The sequence below is a fragment of the Larus michahellis genome, chromosome 4 (genome assembly GCF_964199755.1).
Source record: "Larus michahellis chromosome 4, bLarMic1.1, whole genome shotgun sequence".
Lineage (NCBI taxonomy): Eukaryota > Metazoa > Chordata > Aves > Charadriiformes > Laridae > Larus > Larus michahellis.
This window is the reverse complement of record NC_133899.1, coordinates 76,703,583-76,719,697: the sequence shown is the minus strand read 5'-3', so window position 1 is coordinate 76,719,697 and position 16,115 is coordinate 76,703,583. Positions and strand designations below refer to the sequence as shown.

At 39.0% G+C, this 16,115-nt stretch overlaps 1 protein-coding gene across 2 annotated transcripts in view; it reads left to right on the top strand.

Annotated features, from left to right (window-relative positions):
- TRPM5 (transient receptor potential cation channel subfamily M member 5) overlaps window positions 1-16,115 on the top strand; it is a 40,338-nt gene that overhangs the window by 15,951 nt on the left and 8,272 nt on the right. For both annotated transcript variants that reach the window (XM_074585719.1, XM_074585718.1), the window contains exons 10-18: window positions 1,397-1,528; window positions 2,731-2,854; window positions 4,895-5,040; window positions 5,818-5,930; window positions 7,422-7,517; window positions 9,890-10,148; window positions 11,442-11,560; window positions 12,098-12,230; window positions 14,694-14,868. In XM_074585719.1, the coding sequence (XP_074441820.1) occupies window positions 1,397-1,528; window positions 2,731-2,854; window positions 4,895-5,040; window positions 5,818-5,930; window positions 7,422-7,517; window positions 9,890-10,148; window positions 11,442-11,560; window positions 12,098-12,230; window positions 14,694-14,868 (1,297 nt within the window). The remainder of the gene's footprint in view (window positions 1-1,396; window positions 1,529-2,730; window positions 2,855-4,894; window positions 5,041-5,817; window positions 5,931-7,421; window positions 7,518-9,889; window positions 10,149-11,441; window positions 11,561-12,097; window positions 12,231-14,693; window positions 14,869-16,115) is intronic.

Genomic DNA, 16,115 nt, shown 5'->3' with positions numbered 1-16,115 from the left:
TCATTAAGACCAGAGTTTTACACAAACTAAACAATTAAACCTTTTGATACTTGCCAAGTACTAGTTTCATCTTAAAATGGTTTAAACTAAAAAATAAATTAAAAAAAATTCTCATTCAAGAGCTTCAATCACCTTTGCTTTGATAAAGGCTAGCTAAATTAATTAGTGTTATGAAAAGCTAAGTTTTAATCTAGTCAGGATTTCTTTTTTCACAAGGACAGACAATTTGGGGCAATACCTTTGAAGTCAGTAAGCAAACTCCAAACTTACAAATTCTACAGAAATAAAAATTTTGCCCCTGAAATCTCACTTACCTTTGTGGGATTTGGCAGTGAGCTAAAGCCTAGTGCTGTAAATAAGGCCCAATTCAGATATCAGATCACACTGTCTACCAGCTTTTTTCCTTTAAAAGCTTTTTCCCGTGGCTGCCACCAGGGGCTCAATCCCATTATCATGGGCAACAGAAAGAGCATCACTGTACGGGCATACCAGTGTCACTGCTGCTAAATTGTGTGTCTTATTTCAAGTTAGGAACTAGTGGTTACAAAGACCAATGAGACTTTTGGGATATCTTTGTCTCCGGCAAAGTTTTCAGTGCAATTCAGTTGAAGAAAAAAACCAAACACCAACACTCCCCCAAAAAGTCATTATAGTAACTTTGAACAGAATCCCATTGTTTAAGTGATTAAAAAATATATCCTCACCAAAAAACTTGTTTTATTAAAAAAAAAAAAAAAATCCACTCTGGCTGCTTCTAATTAACACAGATATAAAGGCAGTTTTTAAATATACGTAAAACTCAGAACTTGACCTAAGTTGCCATCCTTCCTCTGGAGAGTTTTTTGTCAAATGCCAGAGGAATAAGCGGTGTTCTACTTAAAATACTCCCTGCCTGAGAGAGAGGTTTCTCAAACGAAAGACTAAAAAGAGGGTATTGACGTACTCTATTCTTGTCCTGTACGGGGCCTTGGCGAGATTTATTTCTGTTGAAATAAAATGCCTTTTGTTCCCTTTTATCTGAAACCATGTCCTCTGTGGCAGTTGAGCAGAATCCAATATAACTGAAGGCAAGCTCAGATTAGTTAATCACAGGTTTGTCTTGTATGATATTACACACCAGCGGTGAAACCCTGGCCTTAATAAAGTCAATGAGAGCTTTACCATCAACTTCAATGGAGTCACGGTTTCATCCAGAATGTTCTCACACATATTGAGTTATATCTGGGACACAAGGGTCCTTTGACTCAGTACAGAATGAACTAATTACCTCTCATTCCTACAGAAAAGAAAAAGAAAAATAAAAAGAATATGAAGTAGCCAGGAGCAGCTTAGATCATGTCATTTGCATGGAATGAGACTGCAAAGCAGGTTTTAATTTCTACAAACCATATTTCAGGATAAAATGAATACAAAGCAAGTACCTGGGCCCTTGGATATGAACCAGAAAAGCGAAAATCCTTGGAGAGATTTGTTTGTATGGGCAGTACTTCAAAACCGGCACAAGATGGCAAACTATTTCTGGGCTATGGTAAGCTTTGAGCTGTAGCTGCTTCAGGTGAAACATTGGCATATTTCAAGTACACAAAATGGTTTTTTTGCTCAGCCTTGCAGCTCAGATGACAGATAGGTTTGTTTCTAAAATACGAGATGTGGCATTTATTGGGCCTTTCGTCTCTCTGTGGCTCATGCCAGCAGGGGACAGAGGGCCCCACAATAGGAGGAGGGCAGAGCAAGCAGCAGGTGTAAATAAATCAGTGCTGCCTGAAACACTGCTGATTAAGTTCAGCTGCAGAATTGGCCCTCCTTTTCCTTGCTGCTGATGACTCACCAGTCGCAGTCTCACATTTTGTTCCTTCTACAATAGGTCAATTGTTTGGTTTCTCACAAGATGGAGAGGGAAGACATTGCAATCAAGCATCCTCAGCTTACATGCTGTATGCAAAGGGAACGACAGCATCGCAATCTCAAAGGCTGAGCTTCAAGCTGGCATAATTGGCTCCTCTTTTACGATCCTCCACAACCGAGGCCCTGTCTCGTGCATCTGGAGCACTATGCCATGTCTTCCCTCCCCCCACAGAGCCAGACACAGCTACCAGGCTCCATCCCTGAGCTTCCAGACAGCTGCATCTGGCACGGGAGGGGAGTTATGGGGAGGGACAAATTGCAGCACAGCTCTTCAGCCAGTGGGTGCGTGTGCATGCAGACACATCTGCACCTTGCAGCGCCTTGTGTTTGTGGAGCCCTGCTACCAGAAGGCACGTTTCTCTAGTGTGTGCCACTGCTGTGCCTCTGCCAGCTGTGCTCCCTTCTTTCCCGTATATCCTTATGCAGGGTCTCAGCACAGCCATGTTCAAGGCGTCTTGGCACTGTGACACTGTTTTGCTCTATTTCCGTAATACGTTCTTCTCCTTTCAGTCTTTGACTGCTACCCCAAATCAGGTCTCTCTAAGGTCAATCAAACACAAAAGTCTCCAGCCTTATAAGGCACAAGAACTACCAATATGTGGTTTTCAATTCTCAAATATCATCAAAACTGTCATTTCAATTGACATTTCGATTGACATTTTGGACTTTTAAGTCTGTATTTGAGGGAAGATTCTTCGCAGGGTAGACATGCGTGAAATTTTTTCAGTTTTTCTTTTTTGTTAGATGTGTTTCTTAGTGAAGTCTCCCCAGTTCAGAAATGCCCTCCAGTGTATGCTAACAGCAGCACCCCTTTCAATTCTACAGGGTCAGGAGGGTGTAGCTTCAGCTCTGGCAGCCTGCAAGATCCTTAAAGAGATGTCCCGCCTGGAGACGGAAACCGAAGTAGCACGTATAATGAAAGAGGCCAAGTATGAGCAGCTCGCTGTTGGTAAGTAAGGGCACCTTTTTAACAGCATCAAAAATTTAAGGAGTAAGTGCTATTGGAAGGCAAGCCAGTGAAAAAAATACTGTTTCAGTTGTGAAAGGTCAACTGTCATGAATAATTTAACAGCCTTGCAGCACAGGCAGTCCCAAACATTCAAATACCACAGAAGGTGGTATTTTGGAAAAAATCAGTGTTCCAAGACTGGCCCCTGGGATGTATGGAAGAAATTACTCTCCTGCTGCATGTTGGTATTTTAAGTGCCTGATCTTAGTACAAGGTGTGTTACAGCAATGGGGAAGATAGAATAACCAAAACACTTCCAGGCTCACAGCAGCCTGGTTTTCCTGCAATATCAAGCTTGCTCTATAAGGGCCACTAGAGCAACAAGTTTTAAGGCTTGTCTTCGCTGCTAAAAATAATTTGAGATTACCTCACCCAGAAGAAGGCTAACTGCACTGCAAAACTGCAGTGAAGCTCAGACGGGTTTCACAGTGCATAAACCGCCCCTCCCTACAGCAGTAAGAATTCAGGCATCTGCAATGCCAAGCCCTCTCCCCTTTGCCTGGTGTCCATAACACGTTCTTCTCCTTTCAGTCTTTTAGAAAAGATGCCTGCGCACAAGCTTCTCTGCTGATCTGACTTAAGTTTAATCTGTACCTGAAGGTAGCATTGCTGTGAACAGAGGGCTTTAAAGTATACCGCACTTGGAAACACGGCGTCTTTTTCTCTCCCCTTAGAGCTAGTACATAAAGCGGCTGAAGGCTCATGCAGACATTGCTACATTATTTATACACAGATCACATTTTCCCCTCTTCTCACAGGGCCGTTATTATTTACAAAAAATAAAAGTCAGGTTCTCATATAATCACAGGGCTCGAGTAATTTAGTCGTGGAATTACAGGGCCTAATCCAACACACAGGAAGTCTGCTCCTTAGCTTTGGTAAGTATTAGATCAGATCCTCAATTTTAATTGCTGGCCTGGATAACACTGCCAATATTAAGTAGCGAAAACATTCTTTAAGAATGATAAATACCGCATCAACTGCAAAATAAGTCTGTATATCAGCTTATTTTAAGTGAACTTGATCCTTTCGCCAGCCGTCACAGTATAACAAGAAGGTGTAGGCTGGCCTAGGAAAGGAACTAAGATAATCAAGTGAATCAGCAGAATGAAACAGACACGAGAAGTTGTATCTTGTCTAATGAGAAAAACTTGACTTTTTGGACTGTTTATCCTAGTTTCTGAGCTCCAGGACCAGCTTCTCTGGAAACAGAGCTATATCACAACACTCTACCAAGTCTAATATTATTTTATTTCAACTGGCTATGTCTTAAATCCAAGGATTTGTTGGCTAGAAGCCAACAGCTGAGCAGCTATTTAGTCTATACAGGAGAGTGGGGACAGCGTGGCAACTCATCCTTCAAAGAGTAAGAGGATCACTCAGGAGATGCAGTTTTGCTTGATATTGCCTAAAGCTCCACATGAGGCAGCTACAGATAAGGGACTATAACAAATGCTGACATGTTGCCAAGAAGTTTCTTATACTGTCTGTAGAAGAACTAAGAAAGAAAAATTTCTCCTCAGATCAAACAATAATAGGAAAAAAAACCCCAAAAAACAGTCAGAGGCCCCAGGCTGAGAAGGGAACATGCAGATAGAAAGAGGTGAAAGGGAGGTACTGAGAGATTTACTCGACACCTTTATCCAAATAGTCGGAATTTTAAAATTACAGTGATTTTTTTTCAAATCCAGTTCATCTGCCCTCTGCCTCAACACATGTACACACACGCACAAAGACACAGTGAGTTATTCTTGTGTTCAGCATCGTTCCTCTCTCCCTCCTACCTCCTCTTAGCTCTCTCAGGCTCTTTTCAACTACTTCAGCCTTGCAGAAGTCTCTGGTGCAGGAAGGAGCATCTGGCAGTGCTCAGGCTTTGCTGCCACTGTGCTGCACCCTACACACATCACTCTCTTGCCTTACATTAATTTTTTTTCTTTCAAATTACAAGAACCGATTGTCTATGTTTCCTTCATTTGGCAGAACTGTTTAGTGAATGCTACCACAATAGCGAGGAGAGAGCGTTTGCTCTGTTGGTGAGGAAAAATCAGTACTGGAGCAAAACCACCTGCCTTCAGCTGGCTACAGAAGCGGAGGCAAGGTCTTTCTTTGCACATGATGGTGTCCAGGTAAGTTTTACAGACCCTTCCCTCACCACCTCTACCCCCAGGGCCTTTAAGCATGGTGTTGAACACAGAAAAGGATATGGCAGCCACTGAACAACCACATGAAATATATTCCCCTAAGAGACATTCTTTGGAGAGGGGACTCTTCCCTCTCCCTAGCGTCATACAAAGAGGACGTTATACCGCATCCTTGAAAAAGCGCCATAGTTCTCCCTTTGCCCTCCCTTTCATCCAGTTAGCCTGCAAACCAGTGCACTTAGGAGAAGATTTAGCCCTTATTCCACCCTGTGCTTTTTCTTCCTGCCTTGTTCATAGAGAAGTATCAGGAAAGCACTTTAAATCTGCCTGAGGCATAATGAAACTGCTCCAAGATGTGAGGTAACTCCTTGTTCAGATTCAAGGAAGAGCTCACCAATAAAAATGAAATCAAATTACTATTCAGCTTTGCCCTCACAACCTGAGTTCTCTCCGTATACACAAAGCTAAATTAAGAGTGATGGTGCTTTTAGCTCACAGTACCTGACTTGCATTTTCTTAGTACTACAGATGTTGCTTAATTCCACTTGACTTGCTGTTCTTTCCACTGTCCTCTTTGTAACTCTTTGCATGCTCAACAACATCTGCAGAAGGACACGCAGAGTGCCTGTTTGCTCTGAAGTTGTGCCTGCTCTTTAGGTTTTCAGAGCATTCACTGTCTTAGGAGCCATAGAACGTGGGTGCACTTCATTTGCACTATGTTTTTAAGATGTTAAAGCCATCTCTTCTTTTCTTGACTTTTAGGCCTTCCTGACGAAAATATGGTGGGGAGACATGTCTACAAGCACACAGATTCTGAAGTTAATCTGTGGATTCTGGTGTCCTTTCCTAATTTACACAAATTTAATAGCATTCAGGTACAACCATAACTATTTGGGTGCAAGAGCCAAGTAAGGAATGAAAAATAAGCCATAAAATATACTCTGTCTCAAAATCTCTCACCAAAGTGATAAAACCAGTAATATCGCTTGAGAGTGTCAACAGGACTGCACCACTATGAACGAAATCAGTTTTCTATGGGACAGAGTGATTTGTGTCTCCTGTGCTAGTGCCTATTCTAACTCTTAAAAGATCAATGCCACGGTTTCACATAGAGCACTTCTATTTTGCACAGTCCACAGAAAAACTGTTGGAATTCTATCAGCTCCAGAGTCTACGCAGTAATGTGTAGAATATCTCCAGGTATAGCACCATCTGTTTCTAGATTTGGAGATGCCTGGTTCAAACCTCTGTATCTTATCTGGAAAAACAGTCACCATAAAGCAGTATTATCAGCCACAAGCCTTGTATCTTATCAAGGAAAACAGCCATCACAAAGTAGTATTATCAGCCACAAGCCTTATGGCTATAGTCAAGCTTAAAAACACAGGACTGACATGAAAACAATTAAGATTTTAAAATTCAATGTCTTATGAGATCTCTTTGTTAGTCTTCTGCAGGCATAGCTTTGGAGTTTGTCTTTTTCAGCTTTTTTGTCACAGTGAAGATGGCTAGAATCTGAGGCTTTCTTTAAAAAAATTTAAAAAGCAAACCAAACAAAAAAAAAAAAACAGAAAAGAAAAAAAAAAGCAGCCAAGATGCTCAGACAGTCATAGGAATCCAGGAACTGAAACTTTAAAAAACCCTCCTAATATTGTGAGATTCATATACAAATCGTCGGAATTTGCATTACGGAATGACATGCTATTATGAAATAAATGTTTCTTAACTGTTAAACTACTTAAAAAGCAAGAGGAAAACTTGTTTGGCACTGCTGACTTAAGACTTTCCTTCTGCCAATGTCACTAAAGATGACCTTCTTGTCATAATGGCTGCCAGATTCACAAATTCAAGTAATTTACTGTGAAATTTTGGCAAAGTTTTCATGGCAGGTTTACATTATGATTCATAATGTAAGTAAGACTTTCCAAATTTGTTCTGTTGAGGACATTTTTTGCCTCCTTTCCCTGGAAATGCAAGACTTAAGACCATGTTCCCTGCTGCTTCTGTCATTTCCTCTCTTAATTGCTACTAAGAGTAACCAGGAATAGAGCATTGGAGTATTGTCTTCTAGGACTGACTGAGGGGTTTATTTCTGCTCAAATACTAAGTAATTTGAGGAAATTGAGCATCCTGCTCCATTTTTGTGAAGCATCCCAATTATCACTTCTTTGAATCTCGTGTGTGACTTCAGCCTTCTCCTTACAAATAAACAGAATTTGCAGAGGTAAGGATTATGAATTATTTCATAGCATCTCAGTGGATCAAGTCCAAGATAAGTACATGCTAGCAGTTCTGTATGAATGCCAATTTAGTAGTGAAAAATTGCTAGCCATCATCTTTAAACTAATGAGTTTATTTTCTTACAGTGAGGAAAAACAATCAAAGAATGAGTCAGAGCCATTTAGAGATCTGGACAGTTTAGATACAGAGAGGACTCCGTTTTTTTCCAAGGAAGAAGACAGGTAAGTTTAAAAGCATTAGTTAATATAACTTCTGTGACAGCAATCAAAGAACAGGACACTTCTTGTGCACTGGTGATCAGCGGAAGGACCAAGAGAGTCATTACTCCTCAGAAAATGCTGTGCCCTCTGATTACTGCTGTAGTTGCTCTCTAAAAGGAACATAGAAAATAAACAGGGATATATCACTGGTGTAAGGAGACACAACTTTACTTGTTCTGAGCAGGTGATTTCTACAGAACAAGGAATCTGCTTAAGACCTGCAGAATCAGAAAGCATTTTCCAATGTTCCATTCAGCTCATGATGGCTGATATACATCGGATTTAGGAAGTAAGCCCCTATCAGATTACTGAGCTGAGCAGAAAGAAGGTTCTTAGCAAAACCTTACATTATTTGAGTGCATCGCTACCTACTTTCCTACAAAGGCAGCAACAGAAGTACTTGCAAACATCAGTACCTGGGAATTTTATATTGAGTCAGCTTCCCACCATACCAGTGCTCTTCATTTATATTTTAAAAGGTGGGCCCTGAGGAATCTGAAGTACAACAACAAATTTATGAGTTAGAGGGAGCGTTACACAAATGGGTAGCTGAACACAAAGATTTTGTCAGTTGCTCGTGGTCATTCATAGATCTGTGATTCAGAACTTCTGAATCCCACCCTATCCCTCTACCACACACCCATCGCCAAAACCTAGGAAGCCACAAGGACTTAAGTCAGGATAGGAAGACTTTTGATTAGCACAAAGTCGTCTTAATGGCTAAATAGCCACTTGTATTAAGCACGTGCTTTTCAATGCTTTAAGGAGAACTTCAGAAATATGTGAACAACGTTAGTGAGGAAGCATCATCTGCAGTATGAAGTGCTGCACCAAGTCAGAGTTATTAGGTTCTATTTTTACCTCTGGCTTTTAACTGCTGCTATGTTGGAGAAAATTATTAGTTCTTCTCTCTCCTTCCCTAACCTATAAAATAGGTGTAAAAGCATCTGTCTCTTGGGAGGTATTTGTAAGCAATGTCATAAAGCACTTCCATACCCTGCGTGACGCGTGGTTCGGTCATTACATTGTGCGTTCCAATTACTATTATCTTAGCAATTTATTTTAACAAAGAGCCCTCTCCCTCCCAGATCTATTTCAGCATCTTACAGTAAAGCTGCAATTATCTGTTTATGATATTAGCCTGTCACAATGGGAATCTATCTTATGATGTCATAAATTGAGAGGTAGTACAGAATCAGGCTCATAGAAAAGACTGTCTGCGAGGAGAAACTTTTCCTTGTAACAAATTTATTTAATAAATAGCAAGAATGTCAGGGGAAATTAAAAAGCAGTGAAGAGCCATTGTGTATTTTTTGTGAGGTAAATTGAAAACATACCCTAATGTGCACATCCTTTGGTAGAGATCACACCTCTCAGAGTCAGAATCACAAAATTAAAGATACAATAACATCCCTAGCTTACATGGGAGAGCAATTTATGTGGAAACAAAACCTCACATTAAGATCAGATTGCTATCAAATACAGGCAACTTGCATTTTCTGCACAGGATAATTTCCATTGCCAATAGATAGCATTTCATGTTCCAAAACACAGCAAAAACAACTGTAGATGGACAGGTCAAATTTCCCTCAGTTATCAAAATACTTGCATAATTCCACAATAGTCAAAGACTACCTTAATAAATAATTTATGAGGTCAACTTGTTTTTGCTAAAAGGCTTCTATATTACTTTTTCTGCAGTTTACTCTAATTTAATTGTAAAGGGCGAGATGCCAGCACTTACAGTAAAGAACTAAAGCATTCCTTCAGTAGTTCTCTCAGACTTCAGCAGGGATAGTCAAGAAACATGCTTAGCATGATCTGGCACTTTGGAGACTGGGTCAGAAAGAGGAATTGTTTAAAGTCAGAGCAAAACCAAGAACTGCATGCAAACACTGCAAGAAATTTTTAGAGCCAAAATAATTAAGAATTGACTTGCAAACTACATTGGCCATTTGCTTTTCTTTCCTATTATTTAGGATGATGAAGAGCAGTTAGCCCAATTCCCCCTCTCCCTGTGTATTTGCGCAGTGTTTGTACTACATGCAGGAACACAATGAAGTTCCAGATCAAATTAACACAACAAAACTGAAATAACAAGAATATGCATTTAAGCCTGATGTGACTTTGCTTTCCAAAACCTTCTTTTTGTCTTGAAATATTTCTGCTATGGTAATGTGATTGCTCTGGCTTCTGCAGCCTTCCTCCTTGACACTCCCAGCATCTGTCTGTTACTATCTTACAAAAAACTTTATATAGAATAACACTGAGCCTATTCCCATGAACTAATTTTAGGAAATTATCACCAAGCTTATATTCTTTTTGTTTTGCAGAGGAAATGGTAAAATGGAAAAGCAAAACCCTTCCGAAAACACAGCGTGGGCGACATTCATGTTTACTCGGTGGAGAAAATTCTGGAGTGCCCCTGTAACTGTATTTGTGGGGAATGTTATAATGTACTTTGCTTTTCTGTTTCTATTTACTTACGTCCTTTTACTGGACTTCAAACCACCTCCACCTGAGGGTCCATCTGCTAAAGAATTTATACTTTACTTCTGGGTTTTTACCCTGGTCTTGGAAGAAATCCGACAGGTCAGTAACTTACAACCCCTTAGTAATAACACAGTAAAACTTGAGGCAATATTTTGATTAGATTTACAATCTGCATAACTGTACAAGCTTGAAGATTTCAAGTATCGGGGCAGTTTTGCAGAGAAGAGCAATACAGAACTTACGTTATCCAAAACACTCCACCTCTCCCTTCCAGAGCAAGCTCTTCCTCCACCATATAAACCAGTAGCTCCACTCTCTGCTTCTGTAGCCAAGTCAAGTGCACTGCTAAGATTCAGGTGCCCTTCACTTTGCAAAGTATCTCTCTGATTTCACTCCTCAGAACTAGGTCCTCCCACCACAAATAATGGAAATTGGAACTTATATTCTACACCTGGAAACCCAGCAGGCAACTCTACATCAACAAGAGATTCTGTTTAAAGAGAGAAGTAAATTAATTCAGATTATTTGTGGTTTTCCTAAAATACTTCTCAACTCAAAACATTAGCAGATCTCTTTTGGGTTTGCTTTTCTTAAAAAACAAAACAACAACAAAACAAACAAAAAACGAGCCCAAACTTCTCCATTACTCTCCCAGTTACTGGTTTTGGAATATCCCCAGCTCAACGACTGAAATAATGCGTGAACAATGGTGCTAGTGTGTTGCCAACTGTGGGTGCATAAAGCTGTCCTCTTTAGATGCAAAAAAGTAGTTATAAACATTGACCCTGGAAGAACAAATAGGTGTTCATTATTTAAACAATAGGGACAGTGAAGGGGATCCCAATTTGCTACAACTGATTTGAAATTATGCAGAAAGGCCATAACCAGAGCGGGTAATGGAAAATATTTGGATCAAAAATATTTCATTATAAACCTGTAAAATATGAAGAGTGCCAGGCTAAAACCCAATTAAGAAAACCAACTCTTTGCCTAGATAATCAAATGTGTACTCACTGACAATTCCAGTATACAAATGCCAAATCTGTTCATGCTGTTTAGATAGCAATGTCTAGAAGCTGAACTTTAACTGGAAGTTGTTGTATTGTTTAGCAGCCCAAATTCTGACAGAATCTTAAATCAGGCCTCAAAATTTCTTAATGCTAATATCACATGAATAAAAAGATTTGATTTTTTTCTTTTTCATCCAACTTTTGTGTTTTAAGACAGTAAACTGAGCTTATGTTTTCAAGCTTTTACCCCCCTATTACACTAGGAATTTGGTTTTGCTCTTTGCAATGAAAGAGAGAAAGGAAACAGGTATTATGTTAAAACTCACAATGAAATAGTGAAACTGTAAACAGATCGATACCGATGATTATTTCTCTTTTTCAGAGTTTCTATACAGATGAAGACACAAATTTAAGGAAAAAATTTAAGCTGTATGTGGAGGATAACTGGAATAAATGTGATATGGTGACCATCTTCCTCTTCATAATCGGGGTAACCTGCAGGTATATATCTGTTCCATGTGGTGCGGTCAGCAGCAGTAGCAAGGGCTGTGTATGTCAACTAACAGGACAGTCTCATATTCACATGAGGACAGGCTATAATATTTATTTTTACAAGCTTTGAGACATGTTTCTGCAATAAAGCCTCTAAAATTCTGTGGAATCATAGAAGTTGCTCCAGAGACCACAAAAATATATATTGGTGTATTCAAACACATGTACAGAAAAGCTCTTATGCTTTTTTTGTTTTGTTTTGTTTTTGGCAATCACTTTTAGTCAATGTATAATACCTTTTTTTAAAAAAAAAATCATCTCATTGAAGCCAAGACAAAGAATACAGTCTCCCTCCACCTTTTGGCTATTTCTCATCAATGTACAGACATTATGTTACGTTCCTTTTACGCTGCTTATGCAAGCACAGCCCTAAAGCGCTTGCTTTTTCCTAACTAGGCTACGCCCAGAAACCAAGTGTAATATTTGAGAAAATACTTCTCAGGGGTACTTGCTGAGATCTGACATTTCATTTCATGTGTTCTGCAGAATGCTGAACTCAACTTTTCAAGCTGGCCGTACAATACTTGCCATTGATTTTATGGTGTTTACACTTAGACTTATACATATTTTTGCAATTCACAAACAACTTGGACCAAAGATCATAATTGTGGAAAGGATGGTAAGTGTGCGGTCTCTCTCAGATAAATGCTTGTGCTTTCTAAAAAATGGAGTGTAGGAAATCTTCTCTTTACAAAGGAAATCAGTTTACAATCTGTCTTTATTTTTATATTTTTAAGGCTTGTCATTTTGCATATATTCCCTTATTTATCATGAATATTAGATGCAGTAAGTTTGAAATAGATCCTTCCAAAGAGCTCTGTAGTGTAATAAGTTGGTCCCGATTTACTAATCCTTGTACCTTACCTAATCATTTATTCTCAGATCTGGCAAACGAAGAGTAGAGTGTCTTTGATTTGCTGCTATTCCTCCTGCTTCATGAGCTGTGTGCATTCAGAGCAAAGACCTCAGACAGACGCCAGGTCATTTACAGAAGGACAAGGCATTTACTGAATGACTCTACCCCACTTGGGGAAACAGATTATGTTATTTGCAAGAAGTGTGAAAAAAATTCTGTGAAAAAGGATAGTTGCAAGTTTCCCACAGGAGTTATTCTTACTTGTACTTTGTAGCTCCAAGTTACAATGAAAACATATTAGTACTTTGTGAGCATATGCTGGAAGATGTTGATAAAAGATTTTTATTTATTACCACTCCCCTGCAGGAAATGAGACTTTAGGACTACAGTTACTGTGCTTGGGTATGCATTGGTATGTTGAAGTAGCTTTTGATTTAGGCATGTTAATCCGCTAGGCCAATTAGCTCATGGTAACTGATTAATAGGAGTTCATCTAATGGTAAGTGCTATTACACAATCTACAAATATTTGATTTGTGACTCACAGCAGAACTCAGTAAAAGTCCTACAGTCTAAACAAGCCTATACATTGAATAAACATAACTACCAAGCTATTCGGATTTGTCTACAAATGCAATAACTGGAACTCTAGCATGACATTTTCTTGGAGTAGCAAAAGGGTAAATGGCAAATAAATATTTGTTCTTGAACATTATCTAGCTTACAGCATTAGCAGACTTCTATTGTAAGACAACAAGGCAGATCTACAGCTCCTAACCCTTCCTTGCTGCGCACCAAGCTAAACCAGGGCCTTGAACACATACAGTGATGTGTCTACTGAAGTCGTATGAGATAACACACAGATTAAGAAGATGCAAACAAGAACATAAACAGCATCCCAGACAAAACCATAAAATGGAACCTTTCATCTTCCCCCCATCCAAGCCAACACAATGCCTTAGCTTTGGTAATTCAATGTTGAACCTTACATCAAAGGAAAGAACAGTGAAAGTTACTTCAGTAAATGATACCTTCTGGAAAGGTTTGTCAAGTGAGTTCAAGCAAAACCATTTCCCTTACTTAAACAGAGAAGCAATCCAAGATTGTCTCTTATTGTCTTCTCCTTTTTAACCTTGCAACAGAATTGCTGAAACAAGTCTGGGAGCTGCTAAAATGGCAGTTCGATGCCAGAACAATGCCCCTTCACAGAGAGACTGCAGATTGGAAAAAATATTTCCTGACTTGTCATACCTCTCTCTTAACTATGACACCATTACAGTCCTGCAGCATCGCTAAATTTTAAATCATCCAGAAAACAAAATAGATTGGTGAAACTCAGAGAGACATCAACTATGTGTTGCCTAGTTTAGATACTGTGTTTCTTAATAGAACTCTGAGTAATGTCATGAAGGTCTGAAATGCCTATGCATTTGGGTAACAGCACAATCCAATAATCTAATTGAAATGAATCTAAAGTCCCTAATGAACTCTGTCAGATTAGATGGGAAGAGGATGAAGTGTTCCTTTTCCACCAGGGAAAAATTATTGCACTTGAAATACATATTCGATTTTTATTTTTTTTAAGTAATTGTTTTAGGATTCAATTACTTCTGCTTCTGTAGAGAAACACAATGTTTAAAAGCACGAAGTCCTGAAAACGATCCCTCAGATGCATTACTTAGCTTGCAAACCCAAGACAGAAGCTACCTGATCCTTGCAGCCTTCAATGTCTGCTGTATCAGTGGTTCAGCACTCGTCAATGAGTGCCGGCTGTTACCAGGATTCACTGATGCAGCAGAACCTGTGTAATTCACAGTAAAGATGGTACTGTGAGATCTCACAGAAAATCTGTATTTAAAAGGTACAATAAGATTCGCTTAAAAAATAAAATGGGCTTAATTTTTAAGTGTTAGATGACTCAAAAGCAAGGTTTTAATTTAAAACATGCCTTTATCTAAATGAGCTATTTAATTTAAGTGAACTATTTAATTTAAAACATGCGTTTATCTAAATGGTTGGTTACAGGCCAAGAACAATATGATAATAGCAAGGTCAAGAGAGGAATTCTGTGCATGGAACTGTATCCTATTCCACCTCCTTTAACCAAAACAAGCTCGGAAAGACACAAAATTATTTGAGCTGTTTTCATATAGAAAGACTACCATTCTTTTACTATGCTATTACAGTCACCTCTCCTCCTTTTCTGCCCTCTCCCTCTCTTGTTTAGATGAAGGATGTTTTCTTCTTTCTGTTTTTCTTGAGTGTGTGGCTCATTGCCTATGGTGTGACAACTCAAGCTCTACTTCATCCTGATGACAGCCGAGCGGAATGGATATTCAGGAGGGTGCTTTATCGTCCCTACCTTCAGATATTTGGCCAGATTCCACTGGATGAAATAGACAGTGAGTAAATTTCTTTCCCCCGTGACATGGCCATTTTTGAATGCACACTTCTGATTAGAGCATGGAATTCCTTCCCAGTATTGTCTTTTTTTTTTTCTCTCCTTTTTTTTTTTAATCTTTGTCCTGCAGGCCAAAGCTTTCCCATTACCATGATATAAATAGTTTATTTGCAAAGAGATAACATGCACTGTGGAATTACATTAGAGCATAAGGGTTAGTCCTATTTAGACAAGCTGCCTGAAACATTCACAACAAGGATTTGCAGCTTTAAAGGCTGGCATACCTTCTTTTACTTCAGTCCATTTCCGTTCAGTTTAACCTAGACCCAGATAACCCTGTGTAAACTGAAATAATAGCACTTCCATACATTTTGGCAGTAGTTTAATGTGACAGTGCTAAAGCAGTACAGCTCTGCCCAAAAGCAAACGCTTATGCTTTAGAATAAATATTGCTCCAGAGCATTTATTGACTCTGGAAGTAAAGCTGCCCAAATCAAATAAAGCTAGTAATTGCATATGTGCAACATTTCAAACAGAACAACATAAATAATCACAAGACATGGAAATACTCGGACATAAAAGTTCAAAGGCAACATTTCTGATAGGTAAGCAGGTAAAATACAAAATAGGTAATTTCCCAAAGAAGTCTGAAGTAATGTCACAGCATTTAGCCAGAATAACCATGCTAAATGTCAGTGGCAATATTGAAGTAGTATTCAAACTTGAGGTAACATAGATGGAACCAAAAATATCCCATAGACAGAAGCAAACCAGTAAGCATTCTTTCATGTTCCCTCTGCTTAATAAGAAAAAAGCATATGTCTTAGAAAAGCCAAAAAAGCCTGAATGAGACAAGAGAGCAGGGGTGTGATTCATCTCACTTATCTTTAGATGCCTAAGGTGTAAGCATGCACAGCACAACCAGTCACTTTTATTTCCATTAAAGCAATTGGAGAGAAACAAATATTTCTGGAATAGGATTCGTCTCATTTGGAAATAGGTCAGATGTAGCATTCTCTAGAAATGTGTGTTTCTCTCCATTGAGACTCCAAAGGGTGTCTTCACCTGGATAAATAACTGGTTAAAAGACAGAGAAAAAAAGAATTAATTACACAGGCAAGTTCCAGAAGGGAGTCATTTGTCCTGGGGCTCTCTGGGGCTTATTCTGTTTAACATCTTTATGAAACATGTGGAAAAGGAGATGGGTAATGAGGGGACAAAATTTGCTGACAAAACTACATTACTGGG